Consider the following 15,558-nt stretch of genomic DNA (forward strand, 5'->3'; position numbering starts at 1 on the left):
TGTGAAATTATCAATTCTAACACGACCCGCATTTTTCCCTATTGAACATACAAGAACCTAAAGTGTGTGTTATTATGCAATAGAGTCACTGTTTGACATTCTATATTTATACATGTGAAGTAATCATTACACAAGTGACGTAAAAATTCGAAATTAAATTCAAAATTGGTATGGTGTTGTCATGATTTGAATGCAACAAAACAATTAAATATGACATAAAATCACTAAAGATGCATTAAATAAATATAGAATTTGTTTGTTTTTTTGATGTTAGATTTAAATATAATTCTTTCTAGAACATCAGATCAGATATGCCACTCATTAAAATATCCAACTGTTCTTCACTCAGTGAAATATATTTCCATTTTACAAGTTAAACAAACCAATATTCATTTAGGCTAAGATAAGGAGTGGACCCAAAGAGTTGAAATTCATACATATTTGACTTATTCTGAACTTCACATAGACTTGATGAAAGGTCTTTCATGCTCTAAACACCCCTTTAATGGTTATCATTTCAAGCAATCAGCAGAAAAGAAATTAAGGACAGACAGATAGACAGACTGCCAGGTGCATAACAAAATAGGTATATATATTTTTTTTATTTGTAACACTTGTGCACACACAGTATATATTTTAAGATGTAGTACCAATATTTTAAGATGTAGTACCAACCAGAATATTTAGTTGTGGCCTTCATGGTCAATTCATACGCATCAAAACTCCAAACTGGTAAATAGCCTATAAACACCGCTCATATCGATATATCAATTTAATATAACAAATAAATTTATCCTGTGCAAATGGTTAAAAAAGAGATAATATAACATAATTCAAGTTTTTTATATTAAGACAGGATTTAATTTCATCTTGTCGTATGAAAATTATCATATTTCACTTGTGGCTTTTGCCACTTGTAAAAAAATTATTTTCATACCACTTAATGAAAATTAATCCTCTATTAATAGAAGAACCTTTATAAATTTATGCTTATAAAATTTTAAAAATTTACAACCCTGATATTAACACAAAATGTTCAAATCCCAACCCGAGGGAGATCGGTTCCATCTGGAACGAACACTACTCAGGCCCTGACAGATATTAGTTTTTTTTTTTTTTAAATATGCTGTGCACAAATGTTACAATATTAAAAAAACATTTATACCTATTACTGTTCATTTTCATGGTCCTTTGTTTCTTGTATCTCCTTTAAAATTTTTTTTTGATACTTCGAAATTATTTCCTTTATTTTTGAATTTTCAAATTTTTTTCCGTTTTTTTCAATTACAATATTTATTTGTACACAATCTTCAATACTCTCGAAATTGTTACATTTCTCTGCCAGCTCTATCAGCTCCGTTGGAATATACTTCCTTATCTTCCCATTCTCACTTTCTGCAAAAGAATAAAGTTAATGTGATCTGATAACATGCTTTCGCAAAAAAATATGGAAAATATTTGTTATTTTTGTAAGTAAAATTGAAATTTGTCTCACTCAGTGAACACCAGATTCAATATTTTCACTAGTAAGGTAGACAATTTTTCACAGATAGGGTTGTCAAGTGCAGTTATATATTATTATTAAAAAAAACAACTTTTCTATTTATGTTTTTCTTAAAGATTTTTTTAAAAACGTTTATATCATCTATTTTTATCCCCCGCCGAAAATTTTCGGCGTGGGATATAGAAATAGTCTCCGTCCGTCTGACCTTCCGTCCGACATTTTTGTCCGGAGCATATCTCTAAAAGTATTTCAGTTATCAACTTGAAACTTCATAGGTGGATAGACCTCATTGAGGATTGCAGTGCACAAGACTGATAACTCTACCCTGCATAATTTTTGAGTTATTGCCCTTTGTTATTTTTCAAAATTGATTTTTGTCTAGAGCATAACTCCAAAAGCCTATGAGATATCAACATGAAACTTCATAGGTGCATAGATCCCACTCAGGAGGTGTGCAGTGCACAAGAATGATAACTCTACCTTTCATAATTATTGAGTTAATGCCCTTTGTTATTTTTCATATTTAATTTTTCACCCGAGTGGGGCATAACTCAAAAGTGTTTGAGATGTCAACATGAAATGTCATAGGTGGATAGATTTTATTGAGGAGGAATGCTGTGCACAAGAATGATAACTCATCCCTGTACAATTTTTGAGTTATTGCCCTTTGTTATTTTTCATGCTATTTTGTCCGGAGCTTATCTCAAAAAGTATTTGAGGTATCAACTTAAAACTTCATAGGTGGATGAATCTCATTGAGGAAGAGTGCAGTGCACAAGAACGATAACTCTACCCTGCATAATTGTATAGTTATTGCCCTTTTTTTATTTTTCAAAATTAATTTTTGTCCAGAGCATAACTCAAAAGGCCTTTGAGATATCATTATGAAACTTCATAGGTGCATAGATCTCACTCAGGAGGTGTGCAGTGCACAAGAATGATAACTCTACCTTTTATAATTTTTGAGTTATTGCCATTTGTTATTTTTCATACTTAATTTTTCAATTCAATATTTTTCTCAAAAAGTATTTGAGGTATCAACTTGAAACTTCATAGGTGGATCGATTTTACTGAGGAGGGATGCAGCACACAAGAATGATAACCTACCCTGCATTATTATTAAGTTATTGCCCTTTGTTATTTTCAGCCATCAGTATTCACATAGGTTTCAAATCTGTAATCACTATAGCCATCAGTTTTCATTACCAAAAGACCTCTTAAAATGTAATTATTCTGCTCTACTACATATACATTCTTCCAATGAGCAAACACATTCGGTGGGGGATTGCCATGTTGAAATGGTTCTTGTACAATATTGTTTTTTAATTTTAATGAAATTGTCCCCCTGCAGGGCTGTTGTTCTTGTTAAACCAAAGAAAGGTATTTGAATTTTTTAATGAAAAATCTGTTAATGATAATCTGCATTTAATTTATTTGACAATTCAAAATTTGAGTAGTAAAATCTGAATAACATAATAGTAATACCCGCAATCCTCTCTACTTGCTTGCAGCCCTCTGGATACTCCTTCTGGGCCAACTCCCATGAATCTTCCTGGACAGCTGTACAGAAAAAGTTCTTGTACAGCTGCCCAACCTTCTCCGTACGGCACCTTCTGGCCTCTTTGAGGCCATTGGTGCCATATGCCTGTCTGAGGTATTTTATTTTGTTTTCTACTCCTTGGAGCTCCCTGAAGAGCTGTAAGATAAACATTTCTATAACATCTTTTTGAAAGTGCAGTATTTTCGCATTAACATCATTCTATGCATTTCTAAAAAGGAATGAAATTTGAAATGTACCTAATTTTTCTCAACTTTAAATTTTTTTTTTCCATTCATTCAATTTTTCTATTTATAAATAGCTGTCAGTATTCAACCAAGAAGCACAAGCAACCAAAGTGACTGTAATAAGACATTGTCATATAATTAACCATGACCACCATTTGAATTTTGTTAATTATTTTCTGAAAGTTTTTTGCTGTCCTGCAAAATATGATTTTGACTTAATTTAATCTTTTTTTCTGAAGCATTTCTTTAATTTTCTGTAGCATGATATTTATGGAATTTATTATATTATGAGACAACTTGATAAGTGCTAGGCTAAGCCCTTTTTTTCATTTGATTAGGGCTATGCATTGCTCCTGTTTTAAGTTTTTACTGCCAAACAGCTCTTTACCCTCCCCTTTATCACCCACCCCTCAGGATCAGTTTAATCTAAAAGCAAAAAAAAATAGGTATTGTCTACTAACCAATGTTTCATTTATCAATATTTTTATGCCCCTGGGCATATTCTGGCTAGTTGGATTTTTCGTAAATTTCTCTTAATTGCTAAATTTATTTAATGATATCTTGAATATTTGTTAGGCGGATACCTTTAATGGTCCTCTAATTTTTTGTTGAGTAAGTGGTCTCTAGAGTCTAGGTCAAGATCACTGGTTTACAAAATAAATTAAAAATTTTTGCTCTTACATTATTTTTTGGTTGATGTCTTTTCAATTTTGTGTCGCCTCTACGGAGTAGTGGCGACATATAGGGATCACTTCTCCGTTGTCTGTATGTCCGTCTGTCTGTCTGTCCTTCTGTCCGGACTACTCCGCATAAACAACTGGTGCAATTTCATCCAAACTTTACAGGAATGATCAGTACCAAGTCTAATTTTGCATATAGTCAACATTTTCCCCGTTCAATTTTTTTTTGTCAGAGTTATGGCCCTTTTATAATTTTTATTTTTAAAGTTTGTCCGGACTACTTCTCTTATACCACTAATGCAATTCAATGAAACTTTAGAGGATTGATCTGTATCTCAAGTCCTTGCGCATATTGCACGGGTTTTCCGTTTGAATGATTTTTGGCCGAGTTTATGGCCCTTTGATAAAAAGGTGTTTTTTTCCTGTGTGTTGCCAGATATACACAAAAGCTTGTCCGGACTACTCCTCATAAACTACTGGTGCAATTTCATCCAAACTTTTCAGGAATGATCAGTTCCGAGTCTTGTTGTGCATATTGTCAGCATTTTCCAGTTCAATGATTTTTTTGTCAGAGTTATGGCCATTTAATAATTTTTATTTTTAACGTGTGTCCGGCCTACTTCTCTTATACCACCAATGCAATTTCAAAGAAACTTTAAAGGATTAATCTGAAGCTCAAGTCCTTCCGCATATTGCACGGATTTTCGGGTTGAATGATTTTTAGCAGAGTAATGGCCCTTTGATAAAAACGTGTTTTTTTCTGTTAGTTGCCAGATACACAAAAGCTTGTACGGACTACTCCTCATAAACTACTGGTGCAATTATTTCATCCAAACTTTATAGGTTTGAATGATCAGTACCAAATCTATTTGTGCAATGTCTGTCTGTCGGTCTGTCTGTTACAAAACTTGTCCCAACATTAATTGGCCATCATGAGGAAATACATGTGATCACTGATCGCTCTTGTTAATACAAACATGCCAAGGGGGGTCTCCATCTTTGGGAATAGTAACGGGTCATTTGGGTCAAGGTCAATGTCACCAATGTTAAAAATAGATTTTTACATTTATACAGGTGTATTAACCATATTCTATAGACATATGTCATTTACAAATGAATGGAACATAAAATTTGATTTAGTTAGTGGTCAGTTAGGTCAAGGTCACCAGTGCTAAAAATAGATTTTTAAACTTTTGCTCATACAGCCCCTATTTATTGACAGATATATTTCATATTTGGTAGGAAGATAACTTGCATGGTATCCCGGGTGTAAAAAGTCCATGCTTTTCCAGGGATTTCCATGGAAAATAAGAGGCTGGAGTATTGGAACAAAATTTTCCAGCCTTTTCCAGCCTGAAGCTGAGAAAAATTGGCTGGAAAAACAGGGAAAAAACATGGAACATTTTCCATGCTGCATGGAACATTTTCCATGTTTTCCATGGAAAAGCATGGACTTTATTCCATGCTTTTCCATGTACATGGAGTATTGGAACAAAAGTATGGATTTTTTTCCAGGGTATTCCATGTGTCTGCCAACCATAGAGGCTGGACTTTTTACCATGGTAAATAGTCCAGCCTTGATGGAATAACATGGAAAAAAATCCAGCCTAATTCCAGCATCCCTGAATGTTCTTAAAATTTAAAATTCTCTGAAGAAATTCAGCACAGGAATGTTTGGGGTGGAATTTTTATTAGTTTAACATGATCACATATTTCTTTCACAAAATTTAATACATATCCTTTAGTCCAAATACAGAATAGAACATCCTACATTCACTATAGCACAAACAGTTATTTTTCTAGCTGCAGGTTTGCTAGCTAGGTTCTGGTTGTCTTATAAATTTTAGCAATTATTTTGCTCTTAATCTGTCAATGATAAACTGTTTTAATCTTAGATTTGTTTCAAGTGTTTCTGATTATTTAAATTACTGTTTCTTTTATTGATGTCCATTTTCAGTCCTCTACCTATGTTTCCTAAAACTTCTTGTGGTTGTGCTCACCTTTAAAGATAAAATTAATAATAAATTTAACAACAGATGTGGTAATGACTTATGTTTTATTGCATATAAATATTTTGCAGTTATATTTGGTATCTTTTAATAACATCAAATCTAATGTTTCAAATGTATTAACTATTAAATATTAACTATGCTTATGCATATTCAAAAATACTAAAGCAATGCAGTATATCTTATTTCAAAGTGCACAAGTGTTTAAGAATTTCTCTGTACATGTATAAGAATTAAGTAAATTTGTGACAATATTTATCACCCAGTATGTATTTTTTCAAGAAAAGACATGGAATAAAAAAGTACACATATTGAGATTTAAAAATATACCTTTTCAGGATTAATACTGCACATCATTATTAAACACTGTTGGTAATTCTCACAGTCAGCACTTATGTCCCAGCCTGCAAGTTATGTAATTGTATAATGTAAAATGTAATTTTAGATTGTTCCATTGAAAACACAACACATACATGTAAATAACAAATGATTATGATGACCCTGTTCAGCTGTACAAAACTACTGATTGTACCATTTAGTCCTATTTAATCAAATTGATTTAATTTGTTTTATTTGTAGGAAATGAAAAAGATCTACTAACAATTGTCATTTTAACAATATACATTATAAAGAAATCATTGAATAATTTATATCTTAAAGATTATACATGTATAGATTAGAAACAATTATCAGAAAAAACAAATGCATGAAGTTGAAAATATAAAAACAACCTTGATCTCTTGTTACAAATGTTGATAGTTTGATATATAACCTGTTTCTGCATTGATGTAACTTAAGGTTTATAAATACCTGATTCTGTTGTATATCTCCTTTTCCCAGGTGATTCTTATTGTTATCATACCAATACTTAAACACTTTAAAGTCTTAAACAAAACAATATCTCCAAAACTGCTAAAATATCAAGTACATCCTCTGTAATTTCAATGCACTCTTTGCTGACTCAGATATCTTAGAATTCAAAATTTACAACAGTTACTCAGGACAGGTCTATCATTATGTAAAGCAGGGTTAATCTGCTCATCATTTTAACTTATATTCTTTGAGCGTGAAAGAAAATATGAAATAGCTAATTGATATATAGATTTTAAAGATCATTACAAATTTTTGTACAAAAAAGATTGCAATGTCCTTCTAGACACATTCTTCATATGAAATTTATAATGTTATCTCTCCCCAAAATAATCACATGGAACAGTCTGATCTGAAATGACCAGTGGAGTAAATTAGTCATGCACAGATGGTGAGAAAATGCTGGTCAATGAGTTTTATCAGAGCTCTGATCTGTGTAGCGTAAAATCTCAGTGGATGTAGTATTTATTTTCCTAAATATTGGTCAATTTAATATAGAATATATATGAGATTCTTTCATGCACTGTTTTGTTTTGTTTATTTATTTATTTATTGTTATCCAAAAACATGAATTCTTACAATTTAAAAATGGCAAGCAATGCAATCCCATCTTGATTATTATAGTGTCTGAATGATTTAATCACAGACTTTAATTAATTTATAGTTAAACTTAAAGCCTGTAATTAAATGGATATTATTTCATTGTACATAACTTCATGTAGATTTATTTAAATAATAATATGTATTTTGAACAATCAATTCATTTATGTCTTTAGCATAGACATTTTTTCTGAGACACCTTTTTTCAACTACATAAAAAGTATTAAGTGTCAAATTTCAAATCATTTACAGTAACTTGCATTAAAATAAATGATGATTGTATATTTTCTTCGTAAATTTACAATATTGTGCTGAATATATAAAGTAAGATTTCTTGTTGTAAATTTTACAAGTTTTTTCCAGCATACTTAGAGAAAGTTTAACACATTTCCAGCATCAAAAAAAATCTAAGTTTCACTTTCCATGCTACATGGAAGTAAAGTCCATGGTTTTCCAGGCTTTTACCACAAATGTCCAGCCAATTTCCAGCCTATTCCAGCAATGCTGGAAATGGCTGGACAAAAAAAGTCCACATAGCATGGAAAAAATACCAATTTTCCATGAATTTCCATGAAATTCCATGCTTTTCCATAGTTTTCCAGGGTTTACCAGCCTCTCTTCCAGGCTTACCCTGGAAAATCTACACCCGGGATTCTTCCTTTTGATAGGGGTATGGATCATTCGGGCAAGGTCACTTGTGCTAAAAATAGATTTTTACATTTTTGCCCATACAGGCTTTATTTATTGACAAGTGTATTTCATATTAGATTGGAAGATAACTTGCATGGTATTCTTTTGATTTAGTTAGGAATTAGTGTGTCAAGGTTACTAGTGCTAAAAATTGATTTTTACACTTTTGCCCATACAGCCTTTATTTATTTACACATATATTTCATATTTGGTAGGAAAATAACTTGCATGTTATTCTTACTTTGGATAGAGTAAGGGGTCAGTTGGGTCAAGGTCACAAGTAAGGGTCCCACGTTTACAATTTTTTGTAAACGTTTACACGATTGCTAAGAACCAAAACGATACCGTCGAAACGAAACGAAACTTATGGCCCATAATTTATTCGTGCAATGCAAAGCAAAGCAGACAGCTGTTTATGTGAGTTTAACCCATAATGTAAATTTCACTAGGCCCCATGCCAGATTACTTGCTATTGTTGTTATTAAAGTCGTAAATTCATAAGCTATAGAAAATAATTATCAATGAAATGACATTAATTTCCAGTTGCAAATACATTATTTAGGTTAACCACTTTAACTATGAAATAATATGCCAGATTAATGTATGCTAGAAAAAATATCTGACATAATTCTGTGTTTCGGATTGGCTTATTAGTCCCTCGGGAAACAGCAAATTGGCAAGCATGGTTATTGCCCTCGGCACAAATATTCCTATCTGAACATCAAACATATGACAACAAAGACATGATGTAACATCTAGCAGTTATAAAGAAAACTCTTGAAGATTTTTACAAATGTAAACAAAGACCGTTAGAATTCTATATTTCACCATATTTGTAGTTTATTTATTATTTAATTAATCTGTCATCTGTACATTCATTTAAGAACAAGTGAATTCATGTTACTAGATGTTAACCTATCTATTTTGTAAATTCTAAATTTAAATAGGATAATTAAAGTCAAAGCACAAATTATTAATAATATCCTTACATTTTGAGGAAAACTCCTGCTATTTCCTCCCTCATCATCAAAATGTCGGAATAAGGCCTGCGTTGCCTCATATTCCGCTTCACTATACCCTGCCACAGACAGGACTGTACAACATGACTGAGGAGTGGCCTTCTGAAATAAAAGTGATTTTTCTTATTTTATTTCAGAAATAAGCAATTGAATTAAACATAATAGGAATTTTAAAGTATTAAAAAAAGTTCTACAGCAACCCACACTCATGACAATGGTAGACATGGTTACTGATTTTTTAGCAAGCAGACACAAAGGAATTAATTTACATGAAGAACAATACTTGGCAAACCTTTTGATGACCTGCATTTTTCCCTGCTGAATATAGGACCATGAATATGTCAATATGTAATAAAATAACAGGTGACGTTCAATAATTACACATGTTATAACACATTCTAACACTCACGTGATTTTGCCACTATAGATAAAGAAGGAAAAAAACTGGTGTTAAACTGGCAATAAACACCGGTTAGGGACTACTTGTACATGCGCTGTTATGTTTTCACCCTCGATTGTAAGTTTTACAAAGAATTTTAAAGCAACAATAAAAAGCATTTTTAATTATATTTTCAGTTCGTATAATGTTTTCTTTTCATACAATACCAAAATAATATCTCACATACACTAACGCCACATATTAGATCCATATCTGTTAATAAAATTTTTGACAAAACGGCGCCAATCCGTAAGCAACGTAATGACGTCATCGTAAGTAAACAACTCATTCATAAACAAGCTGAAGTTATTTCATAAATACAAGAATGATAAATGGGTCCCTGATGTAAACACAATACGACTTTAGTTTTTATTGTTGAAAAATTGATAGAATAACGTTTTTTTCTTATTATTTCTTTTGTTTAATAATTTCTATATCTTCGCAACAGTAGGATGCGAAAATAGAACAGCGTTAGACGAAAATAGGCACCGGAAGTTATTTCCGCTTGAAAAATAACATAAGTGATTTTCTTTATTTTATCGTGTTAGAATCGAAATAACATCGGCCTGAGAGGTGTATATCGGCTATTTAACACCGGTTTTGTCGTTTTGATGCGACAAAATTAACCACTCGGGCCTACGGCCTTCGTGGTCAATTCCTGCGCATCAAAACTCCAAACCGGTGTTCAATAGCCGATATACACCTCTCTGGCCGATGTTATTTCTTAATTATTACATGTGTCACACTTTTAGTTATGATATTTATCGCATGTGTTACTATCCATCAATAAATGCTCATTGATCCTTCCCGGACACAAACTTACCTCTCTTTGTGACCATGACTTTGGTTTTAGGGTCCTGGATTAGTTGTTCAATACCTAGCTTCACATTATAGTGGTCATATCAATGACCATTACAAGTGTTTCAATCCCTTTATAAATGTTGACCTAAACATCCGAATACACATTTTCTTATTTTTATCTGAACTTTGACTATGTGTGACCTTGTCCTCGGCAGCGGTGACCTAATTTTTTTTCATTTGACACTCTACCTCACCATCGGAAACATTTGTCCCAAGTTATAATGAAATCCCTCTATGCATGTAGAAGTTTGGCTCCAGACATGCGGTTTTCAATGACCTCTAAGTGTGACCTTGACCTTTGACCTATATACTTTCATTAAAATTCCTCAATGCGTGACACCAACCGCCCGCCAAGAGAGGAACTATAATATGACCAATTTTTCTAACTGGTGTATAAAAATCAAAATTTCAAGAAATTCCTGTATTATTCTTAGGCGTGTACATTATGTTTATGTACAGTACAAAATATACAATATAACAATAAAATATTATTAAACCAAATATAGTTATGTAAGCAACCTAACATCATGTAAAGAATATAATTATGTATTTGTTATATTATCACTGGAACATAGCTTGAATGTTTAATTTTTTTTACAAAACTTCTCAGCCTGCCTACAATTAATGTTGAAATGTCATAAAATTTTGAACTGTAATTAATTTACAAAATTAGCTTGAAATATTCAATACAAATGAATGTATACCTCATATGAAACACATTTCAGCAAGCAAACTGCTTTTTTCTTCCAGTCCTCACTGTTTTCATTGTGCACTTTTCTGCACATTGTCACTTTATCCTAAAAAATGTACAACAGCATGTGGTTTTCTTTGTCTACTCAGAGAAGTGCATCATAATGACAAGTAATATTCTTAGTCAACATCATGTATGACATGTGATCCTAAAGTATTTTATAAAGATGAAAACAAGGCAAACTATACAACAAACTTGTGGTATAAATAAAACATATTCAGAAGCCACTTTAAAAAATCAACAGACTATCCAACGTTTAAACCTTTGGTTATTCAAAGTTTAGTTTTTTGCTTTTAAACATATCCCTCAGACGTGATTAAATTTTAACTTCTTCATAAATGGCTGACATGAATTTTATATGCTTTTTTGGAGCATCACAGAATCTATTAAAATGTTAACATGTTGCATGATTACACTAAAATCATCATGTAATTGATGAACTTGCCCAATTGTAATTAATTACAGATTAAATTTGGTCAATAATTATGATAACAATTTCATTGACAATTGACTTTCGATTTTTTCGGATAAACAGGAAGCTATTATTATTTCAAAGGATGCAACTTTGCATGATACAGTTTAACTTTTGTATTACAGATATACAGTACAAATCCTTTATTGAGGTCAACAATGTGCTGCTTAATTGTGGTTTGGTCTTTCTTGTGAAATATTCTTATCACTGCTTACATTCTTAATGTCAATTTTCTATATTAATCATTTTGTATGAACAAACATAATGTAGGACTTAACCCCATATGTCAAAACCTCAAAATTGTATATAATGAATGAGACCAGAAGAGTGTTTGTAAAATTGGATTTTTGTTTCAAAATAGACTTTATCACTGTATTTATATTACATTAATTATTCACTCCCCCATCCACTTATCCACAAAGAAAATAATACAACTGAAAAAGAATACAAGATAATGGAATATAATTTGACAATAATTAGCTGTTAGGAAATTTTAAAAGTACATTAAATGTTAAAGCCTGTGAAGCGTTTTTGGGGCATATTCATTTAAGACTCTTTTTTTTTCTTCAAATTTTAATATGATATGACATACTTGAAAAAATAGCAAAGCTTCATAACAATGTTGGTAATTTCATTTTACAAGATAAATCATTAAATTTGAAAATATGAAAATCACCTACCTGGAAGTTCAGTTTTTTCTGTTTTTGACGGCTGTTGTGTATTGCCCCAATTTCTACCGCCTCTTCATTTGTCAAATTGATAAATACATCAACATCAATTTTTCTGAAATTTTTATAACATGATATTGAATATTGAAATTAGATCAGAACATGAATATGAAAAAAAAGTTTTATTACCCTTCCAGATTTTTTTCCGCCTTTTTGGTTGGATATTGATCACCCGAAAGAAATTGATATAACCGAGCCAGACGGGTAATATACACACTAAATTTCCCCGTTGGGTACCCAATGTTGTGAACAACATGCGCTGAGATGATGCGCGTACGGTTCGATTTTACGCGGTGTAAATTCCGATTTACAAGCACTTTTTAACTGTCAAATGATAAATATTTACCAAAGTAGAGTAATGATACATATTACCATCAGTATCGAAAAAAAATATGACCTTGTGAAAGCTTGATATTAATTACAAAAAAGTGCGTTCAAAAGACTTCTCCTTTTCTCTTGTTTACATTCGTTAGGTACGGGAAAAGTCTGAATGTGTTGCAGTACTAAATACATCATTTAACAACATTATAAATAGCCTGGATCATTTTAAAATTTTTCCATCAAAAACCATGTAGCGTTTTTTTAATCAAAGTCAAATGTCTTCTAAAACCTTCATCTTTCTATCTGTTTTGGAGACCATTTTTTCTTATGTGTCTCAAAAGTATACAAAATTATATTGAAATACATTCATGAATAACAGATTTGATGAGTGAATAAGCCAATTTTAGAAAATATATCTTATAGTCATAGTTGAGCTTTAATTTTTACACATGCTCTCACTTGTAACAAATTGTGTTTAGCCAATTAATTACAAATCTGTTTGTCAATTACAAAGATATGGACAGGACATGACTGTCTTTACACATCATATCATGTTTTTCAAGTTGGTCTGCTGAATTTACCTTTGTTCTCTAACCAATTAAGTTCATGAGCAATTTTTGAAAAATGGCCGTTTTCATTGAAAACTCTCCCGTTACAAGTTCAAATTGCCACAGTACTATAAAGACTGCTTCAATACTAAATAAATTTGGCACAAATGTTGACTGGACAATTGCCTTTGCAACACCATGCTCAGGCTTTAATTTTCTGTTACTATGGAAACAAAGGAACATCTCAAAATTGACAAAAATCACAATTTTTACTGATCATAAATTTTGATATATATTTTTCTGTTGAATTTATCTAATTTGGTTAAATTTTTAACATGATGTATGTTGACATTGACTTCCCTTTCCTAAACAAGCAAAATTTACGTATGACGACATTTAGTTCTGCCTGTTATTCCATTTAGTTATGATTTTCGTTTTATCCGCATTTAGATAAAGTCCGGCTACATTGAAATATTATATTTAATAAACTTCACTAGTGGTTTCTTTCCCTTGTGTTCCTACTGGTGACAACATGAAACTGATCGTCTACTATACGATTTGCGATAATACAGGTAAATAAACACATAGGAAACTTCCAATTATGCAACTTTACAAAGGATGGAATTTTTTTCTTGACGAGCAAACTTGCTATTGTGCACAAGATGTCAAGTTAAAATGTAGCAGATTAATTTAATCATTTTTTGACATAAAAAGTACATTACTTACGGTTCATGTAAAGTACATGTAGTTTCCATTAATCTACTTTTACTGAAAATCATAGTTCCTACTTTTTGCCTACAATCTTTAATATTTTATTTTAATTTTTGATTAAGGCCAATTGAAGTGATGCATAATACATACTGTACACATGTCATACAACTGTCATCCTCACTTTCTGTCACCAATTCTTTTATAGCTTTTATGATATGAATTCCGCCTATAACTTCCTTGGTAGATTCGTTGAAATCATATTCTGATATTTCACTTTTTTTCTGTAAAAAATTTGAAGTGTCAAGTACTAGTACGACTTTGTCCAATGATGTTGTCAAATAATTTTGTCTTTCACAAAAATAATAAATTGGAATTTTTTTTTTACCCTTGTGCAGTCTCCACTAAGGAATATTCAAGATTTCAAAGCTGAAACAATTTATTGAATTTTGTTGATTTTTTTATTTATCTACTGTACCTTATTTATGTCACATCAAATTTATGTTTTTTTGTCGCAACGAGAAAGGAGCTAAATAGTGGTTACTTTTGTTGGCAGTGTTAGCGTCGTTGTCGGCATCCCCTTAAGCTTTTCCGGAGCATAAGTCAGTCATTATTATTGAGATTGACTTCAAACTTGGTATGCATGCTTCTTATAATGACTTGGAGTGAAGTGCTTTTGAGTTACAGCCCTTTGTTAATTTTCATACATTATTTTAGTTCGGGCCATTTTCCTTAGAATTGAATTTCAGAAATTTAAATGAATTTAAATAAACGCCCAAAAATTATATGTGTATTCTAACACGACCCGCATTTTTCCCTATTGAACATAGAGGAACCGAAAGTGTGTTTTATTATGCTATAAAATCACTGTTTTACCTTCTATATTTAGACATGTGACCTAATCATTATACACGTGACGTAACCACTAAAAATATAACGCGCTGCCAATAAGTACGGAAACAAATCGGGCGCAGTTTAGCTCATTATTATGTACGGCAGCATTTACTTCTTGATGACGTGTTAGAATCGAAATAATATATCCAAATCGGTGATCTTATTGCTTGATAACATCACTGTTTGTCGTTTGGATGCGCATTACAGGCTTTCTACTGGTCCCTACTTTTCCTATTTTTCCTACTTTTTCCTACTTTTTTCTTTTGATCCCTACTTTGCCCTACTTTTTTCTGAAATAGCCCTATTATCCCTACTTTTTCAATTTGAAATGAAATGAAAAAAGAAGATATTTAAAGTGGTATTTCAGTTGCATTTTCAGTTGCAATTGATGAGTAGTTCAGGTGTGTGTGTGTGTCTCCTTGTTATGTCCATCCTTGAAAGACTCATGGTCAGAGCTGCATTACTGGTACTGGTACTGCAGTATGTACTGCAGCGATTTTGCAAGTACTGGTACTGATACTGAATTATTCTTACAAAATTTTGCTACTACACAGGTACTGGTACTGCATTGCTGTCTTAAAATGTGGTACTGCTACTGCATTACAAGGCAGTATTTTTGGTTTTGATAAAAATGTCATTATTTTTACTAATAAAGTATTGCAATCTTATTACTTTGTAT

At 31.7% G+C, this 15,558-nt stretch overlaps 1 protein-coding gene across 1 annotated transcript; it reads right to left on the bottom strand.

Annotated features, from left to right (window-relative positions):
- Positions 1–6: 6 nt before the first annotated feature.
- On the bottom strand, positions 7–14,562 carry LOC132713260 (uncharacterized). The gene is made up of 7 exons (XM_060695771.1): positions 14,530–14,562; positions 14,139–14,269; positions 12,361–12,463; positions 11,162–11,254; positions 9,128–9,259; positions 2,990–3,200; positions 7–1,395 (listed from the first exon to the last, which is right to left on the bottom strand). The coding sequence occupies exons 1-7, from the start codon at positions 14,560–14,562 to the stop codon at positions 1,169–1,171; spliced, it is 930 nt and encodes a 309-aa protein (XP_060551754.1). The 3' UTR covers positions 7–1,168.
- Between the last annotated feature and the right edge of the window lie 996 nt (positions 14,563–15,558).

This window comes from Ruditapes philippinarum, unplaced genomic scaffold (assembly GCF_026571515.1).
Source record: "Ruditapes philippinarum isolate M1 unplaced genomic scaffold, ASM2657151v2 ctg6324_1_1_1_1, whole genome shotgun sequence".
NCBI classification, from domain to species: domain Eukaryota; kingdom Metazoa; phylum Mollusca; class Bivalvia; order Venerida; family Veneridae; genus Ruditapes; species Ruditapes philippinarum.

Bases quoted from the DNA above. Each gene is read 5' to 3' on its own strand.
- LOC132713260 (XM_060695771.1), bottom strand. From the start codon at position 14,562: ATGCCGACAACGACGCTAACACTGCCAACAAAA. The intron at 14,270-14,529 runs GTAACCACTATT...AATTTTTTACAG, and splicing joins CGCTAACACTGCCAACAAAA to AAAAAAAGTGAAATATCAGA. The intron at 1,396-2,989 runs GTATTACTATTA...ATTCTTTTGCAG, and splicing joins GCAAGTAGAGAGGATTGCGG to AAAGTGAGAATGGGAAGATA.